The sequence below is a fragment of the Podarcis liolepis genome, assembly GCF_965112155.1.
Source record: "Podarcis liolepis genome assembly, chromosome: 4".
In the NCBI taxonomy this organism is placed as follows: domain Eukaryota; kingdom Metazoa; phylum Chordata; class Lepidosauria; order Squamata; family Lacertidae; genus Podarcis; species Podarcis liolepis.
Window position 1 is genome coordinate 82877953 of NC_139558.1, and position 18774 is coordinate 82896726.

The 18774-nt window shown below is 44.4% G+C and overlaps 1 protein-coding gene across 2 annotated transcripts in view; it reads left to right on the forward strand.

The window, feature by feature from the left end:
- Window positions 1–18774, forward strand: part of LATS2 (large tumor suppressor kinase 2) — a 55472-nt gene that overhangs the window by 28359 nt on the left and 8339 nt on the right. For both annotated transcript variants that reach the window (XM_083498872.1, XM_083498873.1), the window contains exons 3-5: window positions 14333–14465; window positions 15208–16751; window positions 17993–18575. In XM_083498872.1, the coding sequence (XP_083354998.1) occupies window positions 14333–14465; window positions 15208–16751; window positions 17993–18575 (2260 nt within the window). The remainder of the gene's footprint in view (window positions 1–14332; window positions 14466–15207; window positions 16752–17992; window positions 18576–18774) is intronic.

The following is an 18774-nucleotide window of genomic DNA, read 5'->3' on the forward strand; positions in this document are numbered from 1 at the left end:
GCCCTAGAGACTTAAAGCAGTGTTCAACCAAATAATTACGCAAGTGGAAAGACATCCGTTTGACTCTTCTCTTCCTGCATATAGCTTGAGCCATCCCCAGATCTTCTCCAGAAGGCTGGGGAAGCTACTTGCATGGTGGGAGACACTATGGGTTCTTTGGGGGTTAAAGTATGACTAGGAAGGTCAGTAAAGAAGGTGCTATCTCCTGAGGGAGAAGGACTTGACTGCTAGTGTTTTATTCATATAACAGTGCTAGAACAGATTTTGGGGGACAGGTGGAAATGGAGAAGCCCCATTGCACAAAGGCAAGTCATTCCCTTCTCACAAGGAGTGATATAGTGCTTTGTTGAACACCACCAAACATCCAGCACAAGAAATATCTAAGGTGGCTCGATTGGGCAAAAGGCTTGAGTTTAAGGATGTGACAAAGATTTTAATTAAAAAGTACAAAGTGCAATGGCATTCAAAAGCTGGAAAGTGCAGATGGCAGAGGAACATGCATGTTTTCATGGATAGCTTCCCTTCCTCCACACCATCTTTTCCTCCTCTTCCAACTTGTGCCAGTGAAATGCTTTTGCTGTCCATCTGTAAGGGGGGAAAGTGTTTCGAGCTAGCAAAAGAAGCAAAAAAAAGAAGTTTAATTTTCATTTTTTTATTTTAAGTGCAAGTTTTCTGGGGGTTTTTTGTTTTTTTAAATGATTTTTATTAGAAGTTTAAAGATTACAAAAGAAAGAAAAAAGAAGAACAATAAAAAGTTTAACAGAACATACATTACAATACATAAAAAGAAAAACAATACAACAATACAGCAAAAAGAAACAAAACCACTAAAACACACATCCAGTATTCCATATCTTTACCTTTCATTTACTTGTTTCATCGACCTCCTCACACCTCCCTTTTTTGTATTCTAATTCAATTAACTATTTCAGCAAATTGTTTCTATAATTTATCTTAACGGTCTAGCCTTAAGTTTTTTCATTTTAGCCCATTATCAATCAGCTTTTACCATTAAATTTTAACCCATTTATAACCCCTTTTTCATATTCTCTTAAATCATTACAGCTGGAAACCCCTTAATTGCTATCCAACATCGTTCTATCATTCATTAATTTTACAATATTTCTGTAGATAGTCTTTAAATTTCTTCCAATCTTCTTCCACCGACTCTTCTCTCTGGTCTCGGATTCTGCCAGTCATTTCTGCCAATTCCATATAGTCCATCACCTCCATCTGCCATTCTTCCAAAGTGGGTAAATCTTGTGTCGCAAGTTTTCTGTTTTGAACTGACCATTTGGAATGGTGATTAAGAACCTCCTGTTCCCAGGTGGAGTATGTTTGGTGTGGAACACTGCTAAAATATATATTTGTGGCATTTTGACAATGAGAAAGCCATTGTTTGCGGTTTAGGTTTTTGCATCTTTTAACATTTCCGCTGGTAATGTGCAAGACCCTGTCCCTGTCTGTTCTGCACGAGGAGGCAAATGTATGCTTCAGCCTTTGAAATCATGAGCAAACAGTGTCCTTGGATGGTCAAAGGTGCAAAAAACAAAACAACACAGGAGACAAAGGTATACATAGGCACCGTGTTTTATATTTATGTGGTTGTATGCAATTAACCTTTACTCAGGAGTAGACCCATTGAGATTAATGGGCCTAAGTTAGTCGTGGCCATTAATTTCAGTTGGTCTACTCTGAGCAATGGTTAACAGAATTTCACCCATGGTCTTTGCAGCCAGGTAGTTAGGGCAGACTGCTGGGAGCATCCAGTGAGTGATCAAGAAGCCAGTTGTGGCTGGTGTTGTTTCTTTACAGCCATTGCTTTTTCAGTTGCAGATCCCTGCATTGTTAAAACCAATATTTTTTAAAGGAGATTCCTTGATCTTTTCCTGGCAGACAGGATATCAAAGGATTGCTCAGATTGTGTATTTACTTGAAGTCGCTTACGTGTTCAGACAGAAGAGGGGAAATGGAGAAGTTCTGTTCAAAAAGAGACATATCCCTGGCAGAACAAATCTGTGTCACAGTCACTTTTTAGCTGTAATTTATATGCATGTTTCATCAGGTGCATGTCTTAAATCACCACAGTAATGTTTAAACTTCACCATAAGGCAGGCAACTGTTCTACGTAGACCACAATGTTTTCTAGCATCACAACTACTGTACATGAGGCCCTTGAAAGCCTTTAAAATTTAATGCTCTTATACAAGGTGTGTGCTGTCAGGTGAAGCAGATGCTACATGGAAGGCTTTGATTCAGCCTCTCTGGCAGCTGCAGCCTCCTAATCACTCATGTTTTGACTGACACACATCTCATTTAAACCTAGCATATATATTTTTTAAAATGCACTTTTTTTTAAAGGAAAAAGTTTACATCCCTCTCCAACATTACAGCGCCCAAAGCAGTTTATATTTTTAAAAAAATAATAGCCAATTATCTGCAAAGAAAATTTGAAAACGAAGGAACCACTCTGAGATGTTCAGATGAAGTGCGGTACACAGATTTAATAAATAAAATAAAATAAACCTTCAGGTGCTTTAACCTGCTTTTCCATTTAAAAGAAAATGCCCAAATCCACAATCTGAGGCAAGCGTTGATGCCTCACCTTGCCTTTTATAGCACATCGGACTCCATGCCCAGAATGGTTGGATCGTTTAATGGTGGTTTTCTGTTGCAAGGAAAACATACAAACGTCAACATAAAACAATGTGATTTATCTGGTCATGGAATAACCTTGTAGCTATCATCAGGTTGTTGGATCTATGAGGAGAGTGAAGTATTCATGGGTTTGTGCTAGTTCTGCCTGTGAAGAAAAAAGCATGAAATATCGAGTGGAAACCACCCCAGAGGGTGGTTCCTGCTGAAGGAATACAGTGACTTAGAGCTGTGTTTTTGCATCCGCCAACCACACCTCGGCCAGGACTGGATGCTGTCGTGCAGAGCAGTGTTTTCTCAGACTGGGGGCCGACACCAGTGGTTTTGGGTGCTTCAGTGCCTCCTCACCTGTCTGCCCTGCCATAGCCATTGAGCTGGACCAGTACCATCAACTTACCGAGTAAACAGTGGCCGGGAGACAGAGAAGTTCATGAGAAGGAGGAGATGTTGAGGGAAAATGGCAAGTTAAAGCAGTAATTTTTATCGCCATTGTTATCTATTATCAATACATAAAGTAGGAATAGAAAGGAAGGGGATGGGGAGACGAAAGCTGCCGTGGAAGGAAGAAGAGAAGGTGAAAGGACCAGGGAGAGGAGGGATGAAAGAAACCATTATTTGTAGCATCTAGTTTGGTCCCAGAAGAACAAAGTAGATCAAGCTCGATAGTCATGCAATGTGAATGTATTCCTCCCCCCCCCCCCACTTTCGGAGATGAAGGACCTGCAGCTGTTCTCTTGAGGTGCTAGCCTTCTCGTGCAACCTTATTCTTGGTCAGCTGTAGACACACAAGAACTTCAGTAATATTGCTGCAGCTGCTTTATGCGAAAACGCCTGACCTCTTGGACATTTTATTCTGCTGATGGTTTTGCCTCCAGCAGTCGCCCAGCTATTCAAAAATTGTACCCTACGGTTTCGGAAAGCAGAGCAAATTGACAGTGTCTTAATTAACAATCCTCCTTTGTAATGGACTTCTATGCTGATATAAGAGTCTGAATTCCAAGTGGAGCTTGCAGCTGTTCCGACTGTACGATGAGAACAAATTCAATAAAAAGATTAGCTCTTGTCACCCGTTTCTTTTGTGCTAGAATGTTCCCTCATATTTCTGCCATTTGCCGTGTCCTCCATATTGCATCTTGCCTTCTGCAGTCTAGGCAACTCACTGTAGCATCTCATGGTTGTTTCATCAGAGAGACTGAACAGGATCAAGTGTGATCTTTTGGAAGGCAGAGTCTGTTTCTGAAGTGGCTGCACAGTGGAGTTACTCAATTCAAACAAGGCTCCCACAGGCACATTGGCAAAATATATAATAGTATGTGTTTGTCTTGCACCAGTGTTTCATGTTGTCTGTTGATTCCATTTCCATTTGGCTCTTGTTCTGGTTTCAAATTCCTTATCACATTTGTAGCTCACCTTGCTCCAAAGAAGGATTTGAACCCACATCAAGTTCCATTCCTGAAAAAGCTACCTTTTTCCTTTTTGTGTTTCTTATATATTGTACCGTATTTTTCGCCCTATAGGACGCACTTTTTCCCCTCCAAAAATGAAGGGGAAATGTGTGTGCGTCCTATGGGGCGAATGCAGGCTTTTGCTGAAGCCTGGAGAGCGAGAGGGGTCGGTGTGCACTGACCCCTCTTGCTCTCCAGGCTTCAGGAAGCTCTCCGCAAGCCTTGGGAGCCCGCGGGAGTTCCCGTTGAGCTCCCTAGGCTTGCGGATAGCAGCATGCATCTCGAAGCCTGGGGCGCGCTGTGCAGCGCGCCCCGGGCTTCGGTTCCCCGACCTGGTTTGGAGGCTTGCGGTGGGGAGAAGCGCGCTTCTCCCCATTGCCAGCCCCACAAGCCCGGGGGACAGCGGGGAGGCGCAGCGCCGCCATCCCGCTGTTCCCCGACCTGGTTTGGAGGCTGGCGATGGGGAGAAGCGCGCTTCTCCCTGCCACCAGCCCCACAAGCCCCAGCTTTCTTTATTCCCCCACCCCAAAAAACTAGGTGCGTCCTATGGGCCGGTGCGTCCTTTGGGGCGAAAAATACGGTAATCACACTGGCTCTTGCACTTCATTTCTATTCAGCATTTGCTTTAGCTATGTGCTGCTGCTTTTCAACATTTTGGGCTTTATCTCTTCTCTTTTTCTGCTCTCTTCTCTTTCTGTGTTATGCATTTTGTGTTTTTATCTTGTATTTTTTATGCTGTGAACCGCTCTGAGATCTTCGCAGATTTAATAAATTAAATTAAATAAACCTTCAGGTGCTTTAAACCTGCTTTTCCATTTAAAAGAAAATGCCCAAAGTGGCATACCAAAATTAAAAACACAACACAGCAAATTAATTGCACAAAATTGTGAGTGTTGACTGCAGTAACTGTGTTGGAAAAAATCTTTTTGATTGTGAAGCAAGCCCAGGTGGAGGACATACAGATCTCTCCCCCAATTCAAAAAAGATAAACGAAATAAATTTGCAAAGCAGCTATAGTGAATGAGTCACTGCATACAAAAACTCTTGAGAAACAATGAGAAAGGCAGGAGAGAACAATTACCAATATTGGGGAGGGGCACCACTGTGAGAGAAATGTGGGAGGAGATCACCAAACTACACACGAAGGTTTTAAAAAAAGCTGAATCTGTTGTTTTGAAGAAAGAGCAGCCAGTGGGGCTCAGGTTTCCTGCTGAAAACATTCACTCTGGGCTGCTGTTTGCCGCTAAGGTTGCTGAGATTAGTGTGGATAGGTCCTTGAGCTATTTCCAATGCCAGATTGTGCAAAATGACCTGGAGCAAACATGAAACGTGTGTATCGGGAAACACACAAAGAAGAGCAGATAGACTTGCCACTTGGGAATGTGGTCAGCATACCTACCATATTTTTCGCTCTATAACCCGCACCCGACGATAACACACGCATAGTTTTTAGAGGAGGAAAACAAGGAAAAAAATATTCTAAACGAAACAGTGGATGTATGATTTTTGTGGTTCATGCTGTGGCCACTGACATGTGATCTGACGGTGAGTTTGGAGTAGCCCAATGCAAAAATCCTGAGGATCCATGTGGATCCGTGCTTTGTAACCACGTTTTAAGTGGGGAGGGAAGGAAAAGCACTCAAGGGACAAGGAGCACACGTGGGGTGTGAGGAGAAGGATGCTGCTAATAATGCAGAAGAGGGGTATAAGAGGAGAAGGCTCCTCTCCTCTCCCACTTTGCTCCTTTAAAGCAAGCAGGCTCTGCTCTTCTCCCTCCTCCCTGCTCATCCCCAGATTAGCGAGCTGAAAAACTTTGCTGCTATTTAGCGAGCTGAGTGGGGAGGAGAGAGGGACAGAGAGTCTGCTTGCTTTAAAGGAGCCAACCGGACAGGAGCCGCTTACATGAGTGTAAGTGGCTCCTCTCCTCCCCCGCTTTGCTCCTTTAAAGCAAGCAGGCTCTCTGTCCCTCTCTCCTCCCCACTCAGTGGCTCTTCTCCCGCTTTGCTGTTTCAAAGCGAGCCACGGAGGAGGGAAGGAAGCGGAACCATGGATCCTCTGCTCACGACTGCAGCAGATCCCCCTCGCCACCCGTAGGCATTCGCTCCATAACACGCACAGACATTTCCCCTTACTTTCTAGGAGGAAAAAAGTGAGTGTAATGGTGCAAAAAATACGGTATTTGTTAGTTGTTTTTCAAAGTGTTTTTCATAGAAACGTAGAGTTGGAAGGGACACCAAGGGTCTTCTAGTCCAACCCCCTGCAACGCAAGAATCTCCGCTAAAGCATCCATTACAGGTGGCCTTCCAACCTCTGTTTAAAAACCTCCCAGGAAGGAGAGTCCACTACCTCTCGTGGGAGTCTGTTCCGCTGTTGAACATCTCTTACTTGAAGAAAGTTTTTCTGAATGTTTAGTCGGAATCTCCTTTCTTGTAACTTGAAGCCATTGGTTCCAGTCCTACCCTCCTTCATGTGACAGCCCTTAAGATATTTGAAGATGGCTAGCATACCTCCTCTCAGTCTCCTCTTTTCCAGACTAAACATACCCAGCTCCTTCCACCGTTCTTCATAAGGCTTGGCTTCCAGACCCTTGATCATCGTGGTTGCCCTTCTCTGCACACATTCCAGCTTGTCAACATCCTTCTTAAATTGCAGCACCCAGAACTGGACGCAGTGTTCCAGGTATAGTCTGACCAAGGCAGATTAGAGTGCTACTATTACTTCCCTTACTTCTGGACACTATACTTCCGTTGATGCAGCCTAGAATAGTATTAGCTATTTTTGCTGCTGCATCACACTGTTGACTCCCATGAAGGGGTCCACCAAGACCCCTAGATCCTTTTCACATGTACTGCCAGTAAGCCATCCTATATTTGTGCATCTGATTCTTCCTGCCTAAGTGCAGAACCTTACATTTGTCCCTATTGAAATTCGTTTTGTTAGCTTGCACCCAGTTCTCCAACCTGTTACGGTCATTTTGAATTCTGATTCTGCCTTTTGCAGCATTTTACATGTAGTAAGTGCAACTAGACTTGAGTAGCACATAAGTATACTGTAAATGGAATGTTAAGTTTTATAGTAAGCTAATCACGCCGTTCCTGAATATTATCATTTCGCTGGCATACTTCTTTCCTGGTTTACAAATTGCAAGGAGAAATGCATAATACTGGGGGAAATATGAAGGCAGCCACTTTTTGTTGTTGCAGGGGTTGTGTTTCAAACAAGGGTACCATATGGCTCATTGCAGAGGATTTGCTCAGGAGCCACTCGTTCTTGGGCACAGATAATTTGCTGCTCAAGATCTGTTTTGAGTTCTTCTGTATTGCTTAGCCCAGGGGTCAGCAAACTTTTTCAGCAGCGGGCCAGTCCACTGTCCCTCAGACCTTGTGGGAAACCAGACTATAATTCGAATAAAAAAGAACGAATTTCTATGCCTCACAAAAAACCCAGAGATGCTTTTTAAATAAAAGGACACATTCTACTTGTGTAAAAACACGCTGATTCCTAGACCGCCCGTGGGCCGGATTTAGAAGGCGATTGGGCCTGATCAGGCCCACGGGCCTTAGTTTGCCTACCCGTGGCTTAGCCTAAGGAATTATGGGTGAAGATTTGGTAGCAGTAATGGACTGTCTTACTGACCCTGGCTCATATGAATTGCACTGTGACTCCACAACTCCTAGTTTTTGCAACAGACTCCTAAGGATGTCTCCACAGAGATTTTCTTCCATGTCTGCAGCCTATTTCCTTGGCTACATGCTCCTGCCTGGATTCCGCTAATCGTCTTAGTCCTGTGTGCAATCTTCTCATTATCTCCCCGCTCCAGTCTCCTGCTCCTGGCTGGATATATCCTTTACATCACCTCCCACACTTTGCTGTTCCATCCACCATCTGCTGCCTTCGTTTGCCCATGTACAGTTTCCGGAATTCATTTGTTGGCTGCAAACCTTTCATTCCCCTAGTCAATTTTGCTTTCATTCTTTATCGAGAGAAGACTTGTTGACGATAACAGCTATGAAACATCCTTGGTCCCCTGGTCCTCTCGCTCCTGCTGAGAGTACATTTAAGAGATGATGTGGTTCAGGCGTGAGTAACCTTTGGCTCTGTGGCTGTTGCTGAACTGTAACTCCTATCAGCCCTAGCAAGCATGGCCAATGACCAAGGATGATGGGACTTATAGCTCAGCAACATCTGGAGGGACAAAAGCCGGCCACACCTGGTGTAGGGTAATGATTAAGGGTGTGAGCTGTGAGCAGCCTAAGCCACAAACTCACTAGGGATCTGGAGGCAAGAAATTGGAAGCACTCGCACATAATCCTAACCCATGATTTAGGACTATGTATGTGACGCTGAGGCTCCAATACTTTGGCCACCTCATGAGAAGAGAAGACTCCCTGGAAAAGACCCTGATGTTGGGAAAGATGGAGGGCACAAGGAGAAGGGGACGACAGAGGACGAGATGGTTGGATAGTGTTCTCGAAGCTACCAGCATGAGTTTGACCAAACTGCGGGAGGCCGTGGAAGACAGGAGTGCCTGGCGTGCTCTGGTCCATGGGGTCACGAAGAGTCGGACACGACTAAACGACTAAACAACAACAACAAAAGGTGACCCTCTGTTAGTCCAAGCAACACATTAGGCTTGTATGGTCTCCCATCCCCTCTCATTTTCTTTCATGGCCAGTCAGAGGACTTCTGCTGAATTTGGTGTTGCTTTTGAAGAAGTCTCAGCTTATACCTACTTGCATGCCAACTGGGCAACTGTGGTTTACAATAAACAATGACTAATTGCTAAACAAGCCAACTTAAAACCATGGGTTATGAAACTAGCATTGTTAACTTCAACCCCCAGCTGTGCTAAACTGTGAGCCCCTTGGAAGGTGGAAGTAAATTCAACATAAGTCCTGGCCGCATGGGGAAAAGGAAGGGGGGGAATGTGTGAACTCTGTTTTTCACTGTGACTTGTGGAGTCTTGTTCTCATAGGTTGCTGAACCATAGTTTAACATTCATTGGAAATTGGGCCTGTCTTGTTTTTCTCTGCAATGTGGCGATAATAATGGGGACCACGATTAGTATAAATATTACTGAGATAATGTATGTAGAACATTCTGATGTGCTTATTATTACTAAATATACATGTGTAAATATATGTATTAGTAAATTCTACTACAGAATATTATTTGAACAATGAAAGGAACAGTTTCTCCTGGCTTTTTAAAAATATGGGAATAGTTAGGGTGACATTCAGGTGCCTTTTCAGTATTACTTATTTATATATTCCCCTCCCCCCAAAATGCTCCCCCCTTTTTATCCTCTCAACAATTATGTGAGGTAGAATAGACTACTATAGAAAATTATAAATGATTATGACTATGTGGGGGGGTTTGTATTTGTTTTTATTATTGTTGTTTGTATTTTTGTGTTTTCTATATTGTAAAGCACTCTGTGATCTTTGGATGAAGGGCATAATAATAATAATAATAATAATAATAATAATAATAATAATAGGACTATGACTGGGCCAAGGTCACCCCAGTGTGCTTCATGGCTGAGCAGTGATTTGAACCCTGATCTCCCATGTCGTAGACTAACCACTACACCACACTGCCACTGTAGTACAAAATTACTTTCTAAAATCCAGAACTCCAAATGATTGTATTTGTTACTTGCCCCATTGCAGTTCTGTCTTTAAAGCTAGCGCACATTAATTACGTGATCTGGGTAAGCAGCTCACAGTGATAGGAATATCTTAAGCAGAACATGGATCAATTATAATGCATACAGGTCAGCTATCCTGAAGGGTATACAGCCCTGTTTAAAATATTCCTAGAGGAAATAATAAAGATAGAAATTTTCTATTTAAGGTGCTTATTATTGCTTTGCCCAAAGGTGCTAATATTCACAATGGTGAGATGAACTGGAAGACTTCGCTGCTTTGTAACTTGAAATCGTTTGAAGGTACCACGTGCGTTTCCATTCCTTCTCTGAAGTAAAGCCCAATTTGGGCTTGGCCTAGACACGGATGGGAAACTTGTCTCAGAACCCCTATAAATTTCTCTGGCCTCCTTGGAAAGGTGGTTGGATGCAAGCATATATAAATGAGTAGAACACTGTTCCTTTCTGTGCGTAAAATGTAGCTGCATTATTAATATAAAGTATGTCACAAGTGTGGGGAGTTATTTGCCATACTAAATTTGTATAAGGGCTGTAACTGACGCCAGAAGGCAGGCCTGCAATTCTTAAACGTGCTTGTTTTTCTGAGGGCAGTTAGTCCAGTGACTTGTAACTTTTGATCTGTACTCACAGCTGAGGGATTTCTTTACACCCAGCTTGACAGAATTATTCTCCTTGAATCCTGGGAGGATTTGTAAACAGCACAGGGGTTTTTTTGTTTTGTTTTACTTTTTTCTGCACATACCCTAGATTTTTCTTGGAAGCAACAGGAAGGGAATGACTAGAACCTAGTCACTTCTAAATTAGTGCCTACGGTACTGAAATAGTTGGCATATTGGGCGGTACTTTTTATAAATGTAATGTCAGCCAAATGAATGTTTGGCTAACGCGTGCGTGTGGTAAAATTAGCAAAATGCATCACTGATGCTAATGAAGGGAATAACCTCATTGCTGCAGTTCATTGAAAGTGCCATCCGGACAGATTACTTGCCCTGAACATTGAGGTCAAGGAGTTGCTATTGAAAGCGTGTGAGACTGTGTGTGTGTGTGAGAGAGAGAGACACAGACAGACAGACAGACAGACAGACAGACAGACAGACAGACGGGTCTGGCAGGGCCTCTCCATCAGCTCTACTTGAAAGACCAGCAACATTTCCTTAAAATATTTTAATTCCGGCTGATCATTATAAGGATTCTGTAATGGTTCCTTTTTCTTTCTCCTCCCTCCTAATCCCATTTCCTTTTGTGCTGTATCCTTAAACCTTAGTATATGACTGCCTCATCACTGACATTTGTAAGCTACTCTGAGAATCTTTTTTTCATTGAAGAGAGGAATAACAATGCTTGTAATTAATAAATGGCTTCTATTTGTGATACAGTACTATTACAGTCTTAACAGTTGAGCACATGAAGAATGTCTCTAGATGAGAACAAGCAGGACATCAATAAGACCTATAAAAATGACTGCTTTTAATAGCACATCATTATATCTGAGACTTCAAAAAAAAAGAAAGTGTATCAGAAATTGCTGTTTTATTTCAAAACCTCTCACACACAAAATACTTTATGTGCTCCTTGCTTGAGCTTCATTTTATGCATATCTTACTTAACTGGAAAAAACTAAATCTGGCATTGTTGTCTTATATCCACTTATAGGACTTATCAACAAAACTGGCTTTTCAACTTGCGTGTAGTGAAATAGCCGTATGAAAATGTCTCCCCCTCCCCTCCCCCACTCTGGGAAATTTGCAAATTTGCTCCGATGACTACCAAGTTTTCTTTAAAAAAATTTGTTTTGGCCTGTGGTTACAAGATCATTCACACTAAAACATTTAAGCACCTCTCAGTAACTAGCACGATCGCCGTGTTTCTCTATTGTGGCAAATATATTCAATTGTGTGCAAGTGGAAACATTTAGTGTTTTCTAAAGGGCTTCTAACTTGATGCAACTAGATTCCTTTGACTCATAACTCCCTTACAGAATAAGCACTAACGTTGGACCAGTTCAGAGCAAATAGCATGTTTTGTGCTAGTTCAGCTTTATTGCTGTGTCTGAATTCACCTTGTGTTTACACTAGAGCCATGAAGTTCAGAGTACGAAAGAAGGCTCTCCGTAATGGAGTGGAGGTTATTTTTAGGGTGGGGGAGTCATGTTTTGTGTGTACGGCGGGTTGGTTAGCCAGGAAGCAAACTGCTGACACATATTCCCTCCATCCCAAGCTGCCACAGTCCAAACAGAAGAACCCAACTGGCATCAAAGACGGCTGTTGGATTATGTAATGTTTGCTTTCCCATATGGAATGATCAAACATGTTTTTGAGGTGTATGTACCGCTTAGAACACTATGATAGAAAGGGAGAATAGGAATTAAATGACTAAAAACCTTGAGGGCAGAGGGGCACATTTGCAGTTTCTCATTTGCCTTCGTTTTGCAGCTCGACATAGTGAAGCAGATTCAGCCACAAGGCAGAGGTTGGGAGAGGGGAAAATTGGGGCATATGTAAGCCCGAACCTCCTGACTGCTGAATATACCTTCAACACTGACCATTCAATGTGCATCTTCAAAACATGAGGGGATTACTAAAGTCTAGGCTTAATTTATACTAGGCATGCCACAAGGAATACTGGAAAGAACGGTTTCTTTGGCTGTGTTGGGACCAAGTCAGTAATATGAAAAAAATATACTTTTGTTTAAACAGTTTTACAGGCTCACGAGAACTTTCTAAGTAATTTCCATCCAGGGAACTACAGGATGAAGTTTTGTTTGTTTATTTTGATTTATTTGTAAGAGTATGAACCACCAACTCATTTTTAAAAATGGCAGTGTACGTAAAGGAAACCATAATTTCAGAGTGGTGGAAAACATTTCACACTAGTAGAACATCCAAGAACATAGGAAGAGCCTGATGGATCCGATCAATGGCCTGTTTTCATGGTGGACAACCGGATGCCTCTGGGAAACCAGGGAGCAGGACATGAGGACAATAGCACTCTCCCCTCCTGTGGTTTTCAGCATTGCTGACCTCCAACTGTGGTGGCAGAGCATAGCTTTCACGGCTAGCAGCCATTGTTAGTCCTGTCCTCCATGAATTTGTCTAATCCTGTTTCCAAGTTGGTCACTGCCTCCTGGGGAGAAGCGAGCTCCATAGTTTGATCATGCGCTGCATGAAGCAGTGCTTTCTTTTATCGGTCCTAAATCTCCCAACATTCAGCTGCAATTGGATTTCCGCAAGTGCTAGAGTTAGGAAAGAGAGAAGAACTTTTGTCTGTCCACTTGCTCCATGCTGTGGATGCCATGTGCTGATTGTTTCTAGAGCGCCAAAACATAGTTTTATTATTTCTAAGGTGCCTGATATTGCTAATCTAGAACCGTAGAGTTGGAAGGGACCCCGGGGTTCATCTAATCCAACCCCCTGATAGCAAAAACTTCGTTGCTTAGGGGCCAAATACTCAGTCCAGTTTTGGTTAACACACTTCAAACCTTTAGGTTACCGTATTTTTTGCCCTATAGGACGCACTTTTTCCCCTCCAAAAATGAAGGGGAAATGTGTGTGCGTCCTATGGGGTGAATGCAGGGTTTCACTGAAGCCTGGAGAGCGAGAGGCGTCTGTGCGCACCGACCCCTCTCACTCTCCAGGCTTCAGGAAGCTATCCGCAAGCCTTGCGAGCCCAGCAGGAGTGCCCACCGGGCTTGCAAGGCTTGTGGGCAGCAGCCCGAAGCATGGGGTGCGCTCCGGAACGCGCCCGTGCTTTGGGCAGGTGTCCGCAAGCCTTGCGAGCCCGGCGGGAGTTCCTGCTGGGCTCGCAAGGCTTGCGGGCAGCAGGACCCATTCTGGGGGCTGGGGTCAGGGGAAGCTCGGGCTTCCCCCGCCCCCAGCCCCGCAAGCTCCGGGAGCGATGGCGAGGTTGCACGCAACCTCGCCTTCGCTCCCGGACCCCCAGCCCCGAGGCTAAAAATGAAGCCAAGACAGCGAGCGGGATCCATCCCGCTCGCTGTCATGGCTTCTTTGCTCTTTGGGGCTCGGGGGGGAAATATTTTTTTCCCTTTATTTCCCCCCCCCAAAAAAAGTGCACCCTATGGGGGCGAAAAATACGGTAATTGTGGGGTATGCAGCAGGATTTTAAAAAATGTTATTTTTCATGCAAGTACTTATAGAAAGGTGACGCCCTCTTAGAAAAAGTCACCCTGCAGTGTCTGTTGCAACATGTTAATGCTTCTGAAACTGGGGGAAGCCCACAGCTTAGCAGTAGAGCATCACATTTGCCAGCAGAAGGTCTAAGGTTTGGTCCCTGGTGTCTCTAGACCTATGAAAAACTCCTGCCTGAAACCCTGGAAACAATACTAAATACTAAATGGACTACTATTCTGACTCAGTATAAGGCAGCTTCCTATGTTCCTAAAGTAGGGTGTTTGTTTTTTCTTCAAAGCCATAGTTCTGTAGTTACATCAATGATTTAATCAGTAAATGGACTGAAATTCATATGGCTGTTTAGCTTCAACGGTGTTATGCCATCAGATTGTTGACTTGGGCCTTCATTTGTGTTTCCGTATATCTGTTTTGTCTAGGAGATGGCTGTGAGAGCCCTGAAACAAACTGGCAGTAGAAGCATTGAAGCAGCTTTGGAATACATTAGCAAGATGGGATACTTGGATCCCAGAAATGAACAAATAGTCCGGGTAATTAAACAGACATCTTCGGGTAAGTGTGGGTGCTCTCTCCATTTCATTCCTAAGCTTTCACCTGGTTTGATGCTGTGTGGAATAAATATGAAAGCAACTTGGTAGCTGTCTTGACCCTGTTAAGTGTGGTTTCTCAAGGGATAAAAGATCATTGACCTGTGGACTGTGTGGCAATATAGACTTCAAGTTTCATTCCCAATCTGCTAAAGTTTGATGCAACCAGATAGAAGCCTTGCAACAATTTCATTGCATTTTGCTGTTGAAGGGTTTGAAATGGGAGTTTGCAAGGAAATATTGAATCTGAGAATTTTGCCTTGTTGTCAATACAAAAAGAAAAGAAATTGTATTTTACCATAAGTGTGGATGCACTCATATCCTCATCCTGAAGAATCATGTAGCATTTCACTCTTACTCCTCCTTCCATTTCCTTATTTCTGGTTCAGCGCAAATGCAAAGGTAAACTTAGCCAAGAAACACACTTGAATTTACTAGGAAGAACAATTTGACCTTTTAGTTTCAAAACTGCTTCATCATTTGCATTGCAGTGTTATACGGAGTCAAGTTTAAGTGTTGTTTTAACCAGTGACAGTGGGGGGGGGGGTTGTCCTTGTTCACAGATCTGAAACCTTTTTGTGAGAAGTAGTCTTAGAAATTCTATGAAATGATGAATTAAGTGTTATGTGTGTACGCAGGAATAAGTCAATTCACCTGAACGGTTTCCTAACACTACCCAACCCATTATCTTTCTCTCCCCACTATAGGAAAGGGTATCATGCCAAACAACATAAGCCGCAGGCCAAGTTTTGAAGGGTCCAGCGAATCTTTCCCACCCTACCACCAGGTTAGCAACCCGGGCTATGAAGGTGCAGGCTTTGGGGCAGAAGCTGCTAACATGCTGGGTGATGTTCCCAGGCCATACATGGACTACTTGCTCTCTGCTTCTCAGTCTGCAACCATGAACTCTCCAGTACAAAGGCCTGCCAGCTTAGGCTCCCACAACACGCCTGTCAGTCACCAGCAGAAAGCCTACCCTGCAAACATGGATGCCCCAGTGATCAACTACCCGGTGGCTGGCCACAGCAGCCAAGCCTTGCAGCTTGGCTCAAACAGCCCTCATTACGGCAGGCAGCCCGTGATGGTGCAAGGGGAGGCGCAGGCTCTTGGCTATGGGATTCAGAGGAGCCATTCTTTCCAGAACAAGTTGCAGCAGGAGGGAGGCTATCCAAGCCTTCCGAACAAAGGAACGGTTGTTCAGAATAACTCCGGCCACGGGTTCCAGCAAGCGCCAGGTGGTCTGTATATGCCGCACTCCCATCACAAGCAACCCATCCCCTCCTCCCACCCGATGCACGTGATCGCCAGAGGAGGCCCAGCGTATACGAACGAATTTTCAGACAGCCCACCGCAGGGCCTGTTGACGCCATCCAGAAATAGTCTGAACATGGACCTGTATGATATGAACAACCCTCAAGTTCAGCAGTGGCAGACGACCTCTTCGTCGTCCTCGTCGTCCTCATCCCGCCGCGACTCGTTGCAGAACCCAGCCCTGGAAGCATCGGTCCGGCAGCACGTGCCCTTCAGGCCTGAGGGCTGCATCCCAAGCAGAACCAATTCTTTCAACAGCCACCAGCAACAGATGCCGATATCCATGAGGCAGACTTCTCCAGGCAAAGCTGAGGCCTCCATTACTTCTCCAAACACCATCACGGCTGTCACATCTGCTCATATTCTACAGCCAGTGAAGAGCACAAGGGTGATGAGGCCTGAGCCTCAGACTGCAGTAGGCCCCGCTCATCCTGGCTGGCTGGCTGCGCAGTCTTCGGCTGTGGATGGCTTAGGAATGGCTGAACAGCACCCCCTTCCTGTTGGAGGAGCTAATGCCTACCAGCTAGATGTGGACTATAGCAATCAGGAGCTGAGGTGCCCTCCGCCTCCTTATCCGAAGCATTTGCTGCTGCCCAGTAGTTCCGAGCAGTTTGATATGAGCTGCTTACGTACAGGGATCGAGCAGACCCTTCGGGGAGTCCCCAGCTCATCAGGAAACAAAGCTGAGGAAAACGGGGAAAGGAACGACAAAATCAAGTCGGCCAAAGCGGAAAAGCCAGGCAAGGACAAGAAACAGATCCAGACGTCCCCAGTGCCGGTGCGGAAGAACGGCAGAGACGAAGAGAAAAGAGAGTCACGTATTAAAAGCTACTCGCCGTTTGCCTTTAAATTCTACATGGAGCAGCATGTGGAGAACGTCATAAAGACCTACCAGCAGAAAATTAATCGCCGGCTGCAGCTGGAGCAAGAAATGGCCAAGGTAATTTGTGTCTTTGTGCTTTTGTTTTTCTTGAAAGGTAATAAGACGGGGATAATGTAACAGACCTCTGTATTCAACACAGCATAGATATGAAAGTCTGTCACACTTCCTGATAAATCACAATTTCATCCAACCCCCTACAGAGATATTTTCTGACATTTGGGACCATTGATTTAGTGCTGGGTGTCATTTGTGCTTCTTCCCCACCCAGTTTTTCCCCCCAATACAGAGGAAGGAGCAGAAAGTCAAGCCACACTGCCCCTGATATCAAGGGGAATAGACAAACAACACATGGAAGATAAGGTTGTCAATGACTCACAGAATTGGTAGACTCCTCTTCATGTTGGCTCTGTGGAAGCTGTGTTATCAAAGGCAGCAGACCTCTAAATTCCTGTGGTTGGAGTATAGCAGCGGGAGAGGGCTGTTTGTAATATTCTGCTGGGAGGCTTCCCATAGGCATCTGGTTGGCCAGTGTTGAAACTAGGATGCTAGAATTCTTATGCCTTTGGCTTGATTCCTCTTATGGGTGGAGGATGGAGGGTATGAGGGGTGTGGTCTGCCCTGGGTGTCATCACTGAAGGGGGATGACAAAATAAGTTTTTTTAAAAAAATTGGGCTCATGAAACTTTTTAGGAATGACATGGTGGCTTAGGCGCCTGCAGGTTCCGCGCTGCTTGAAACGGCAGCGTGGGACTTGCGTCTGCCTACTGCCTCTCCCACAGCTGCCCTACAGCGGCAGAGAGGCTTCAAGCGTTGACGAGGCTCACCCCGCCTCCATGGGCAGATTGCCCCGCCCCCAGTTGCAGGACACGCCCCTGACCAGGCACCTGAGCGGCTAGCTACGCCATTACTTATGGGTCCTCTTATGGTTTAACGACCAGTGGTATCCCTTTGACTTACAAAATTTTATCAGGGATTTCCCTCAGATTTTTCAAGGTTACCTTCCTTGCCATGTGGGCTAGTGAAATGCAATGAGGAATTAGATAGTTGCGGTGATTATTTTTGAGCCAGATTTTAACCTTAGAAGCATGAACTGAAAATAACAAAGTAATAGAATGAATGCAACCTGCATGTACTGCTTTTAAATATTTAGAGGGTGAGATGGAACAAAAACAGACTGAGCTTTTGTTCCACATTTTTCGTAACTGATGTGATTGTACAACTTTTCTGGCAATTTTGTGTGTGTGTGATGATCCTGACTCCCTTGATTTTTCTCTCCCCATCTCATAATCTTAACCCAGGCTGGCCTTTGTGAAACAGAACAAGAGCAGATGAGGAAAATTCTCTACCAAAAGGAGTCCAACTACAACAGGCTGAAGAGAGCCAAAATGGACAAATCCATGTTTGTAAAAATCAAGACTCTGGGTATCGGTGCTTTTGGGGAAGTCTGCCTTGCCTGCAAAGTGGACACCCACGCCCTGTATGCCATGAAAACCCTGAGGAAGAAAGACGTGCTGAACCGTAACCAAGTTGCCCACGTCAAGGCCGAAAGGGATATCCTTGCAGAGGCAGACAATGAGTGGGTGGTTAAGCTCTACTACTCCTTCCAGGACAAGGAGAACCTGTATTTTGTGATGGACTACATCCCCGGCGGAGACATGATGAGCCTGCTCATCCGGATGGAAGTCTTTCCAGAAAAGCTAGCTCGCTTTTACATTGCTGAACTCACGCTGGCCATAGAGAGCGTGCACAAAATGGGCTTTATCCATAGAGACATCAAGCCTGATAACATTCTGATTGATCTCGATGGACACATCAAACTGACCGACTTTGGCCTCTGCACTGGATTCAGGTGGACGCACAACTCGAAATATTACCAGAAAGGTACTGGGCTTGGGGGCAAGGAAACAACATCGAAATGTGCCAGAGTTGTTGTTACTATGACTTCAGCATATGTATATATCCTCCCCTTCAGAAAAAATCCCCAGAGTGGCTTATAGCACAAACTCAAAAATACAATAAACACATTAAAAAAAAACATGAGAAAGGTGGGGGCTGAGGAGGTGTTTGAAGAATGTGAGAG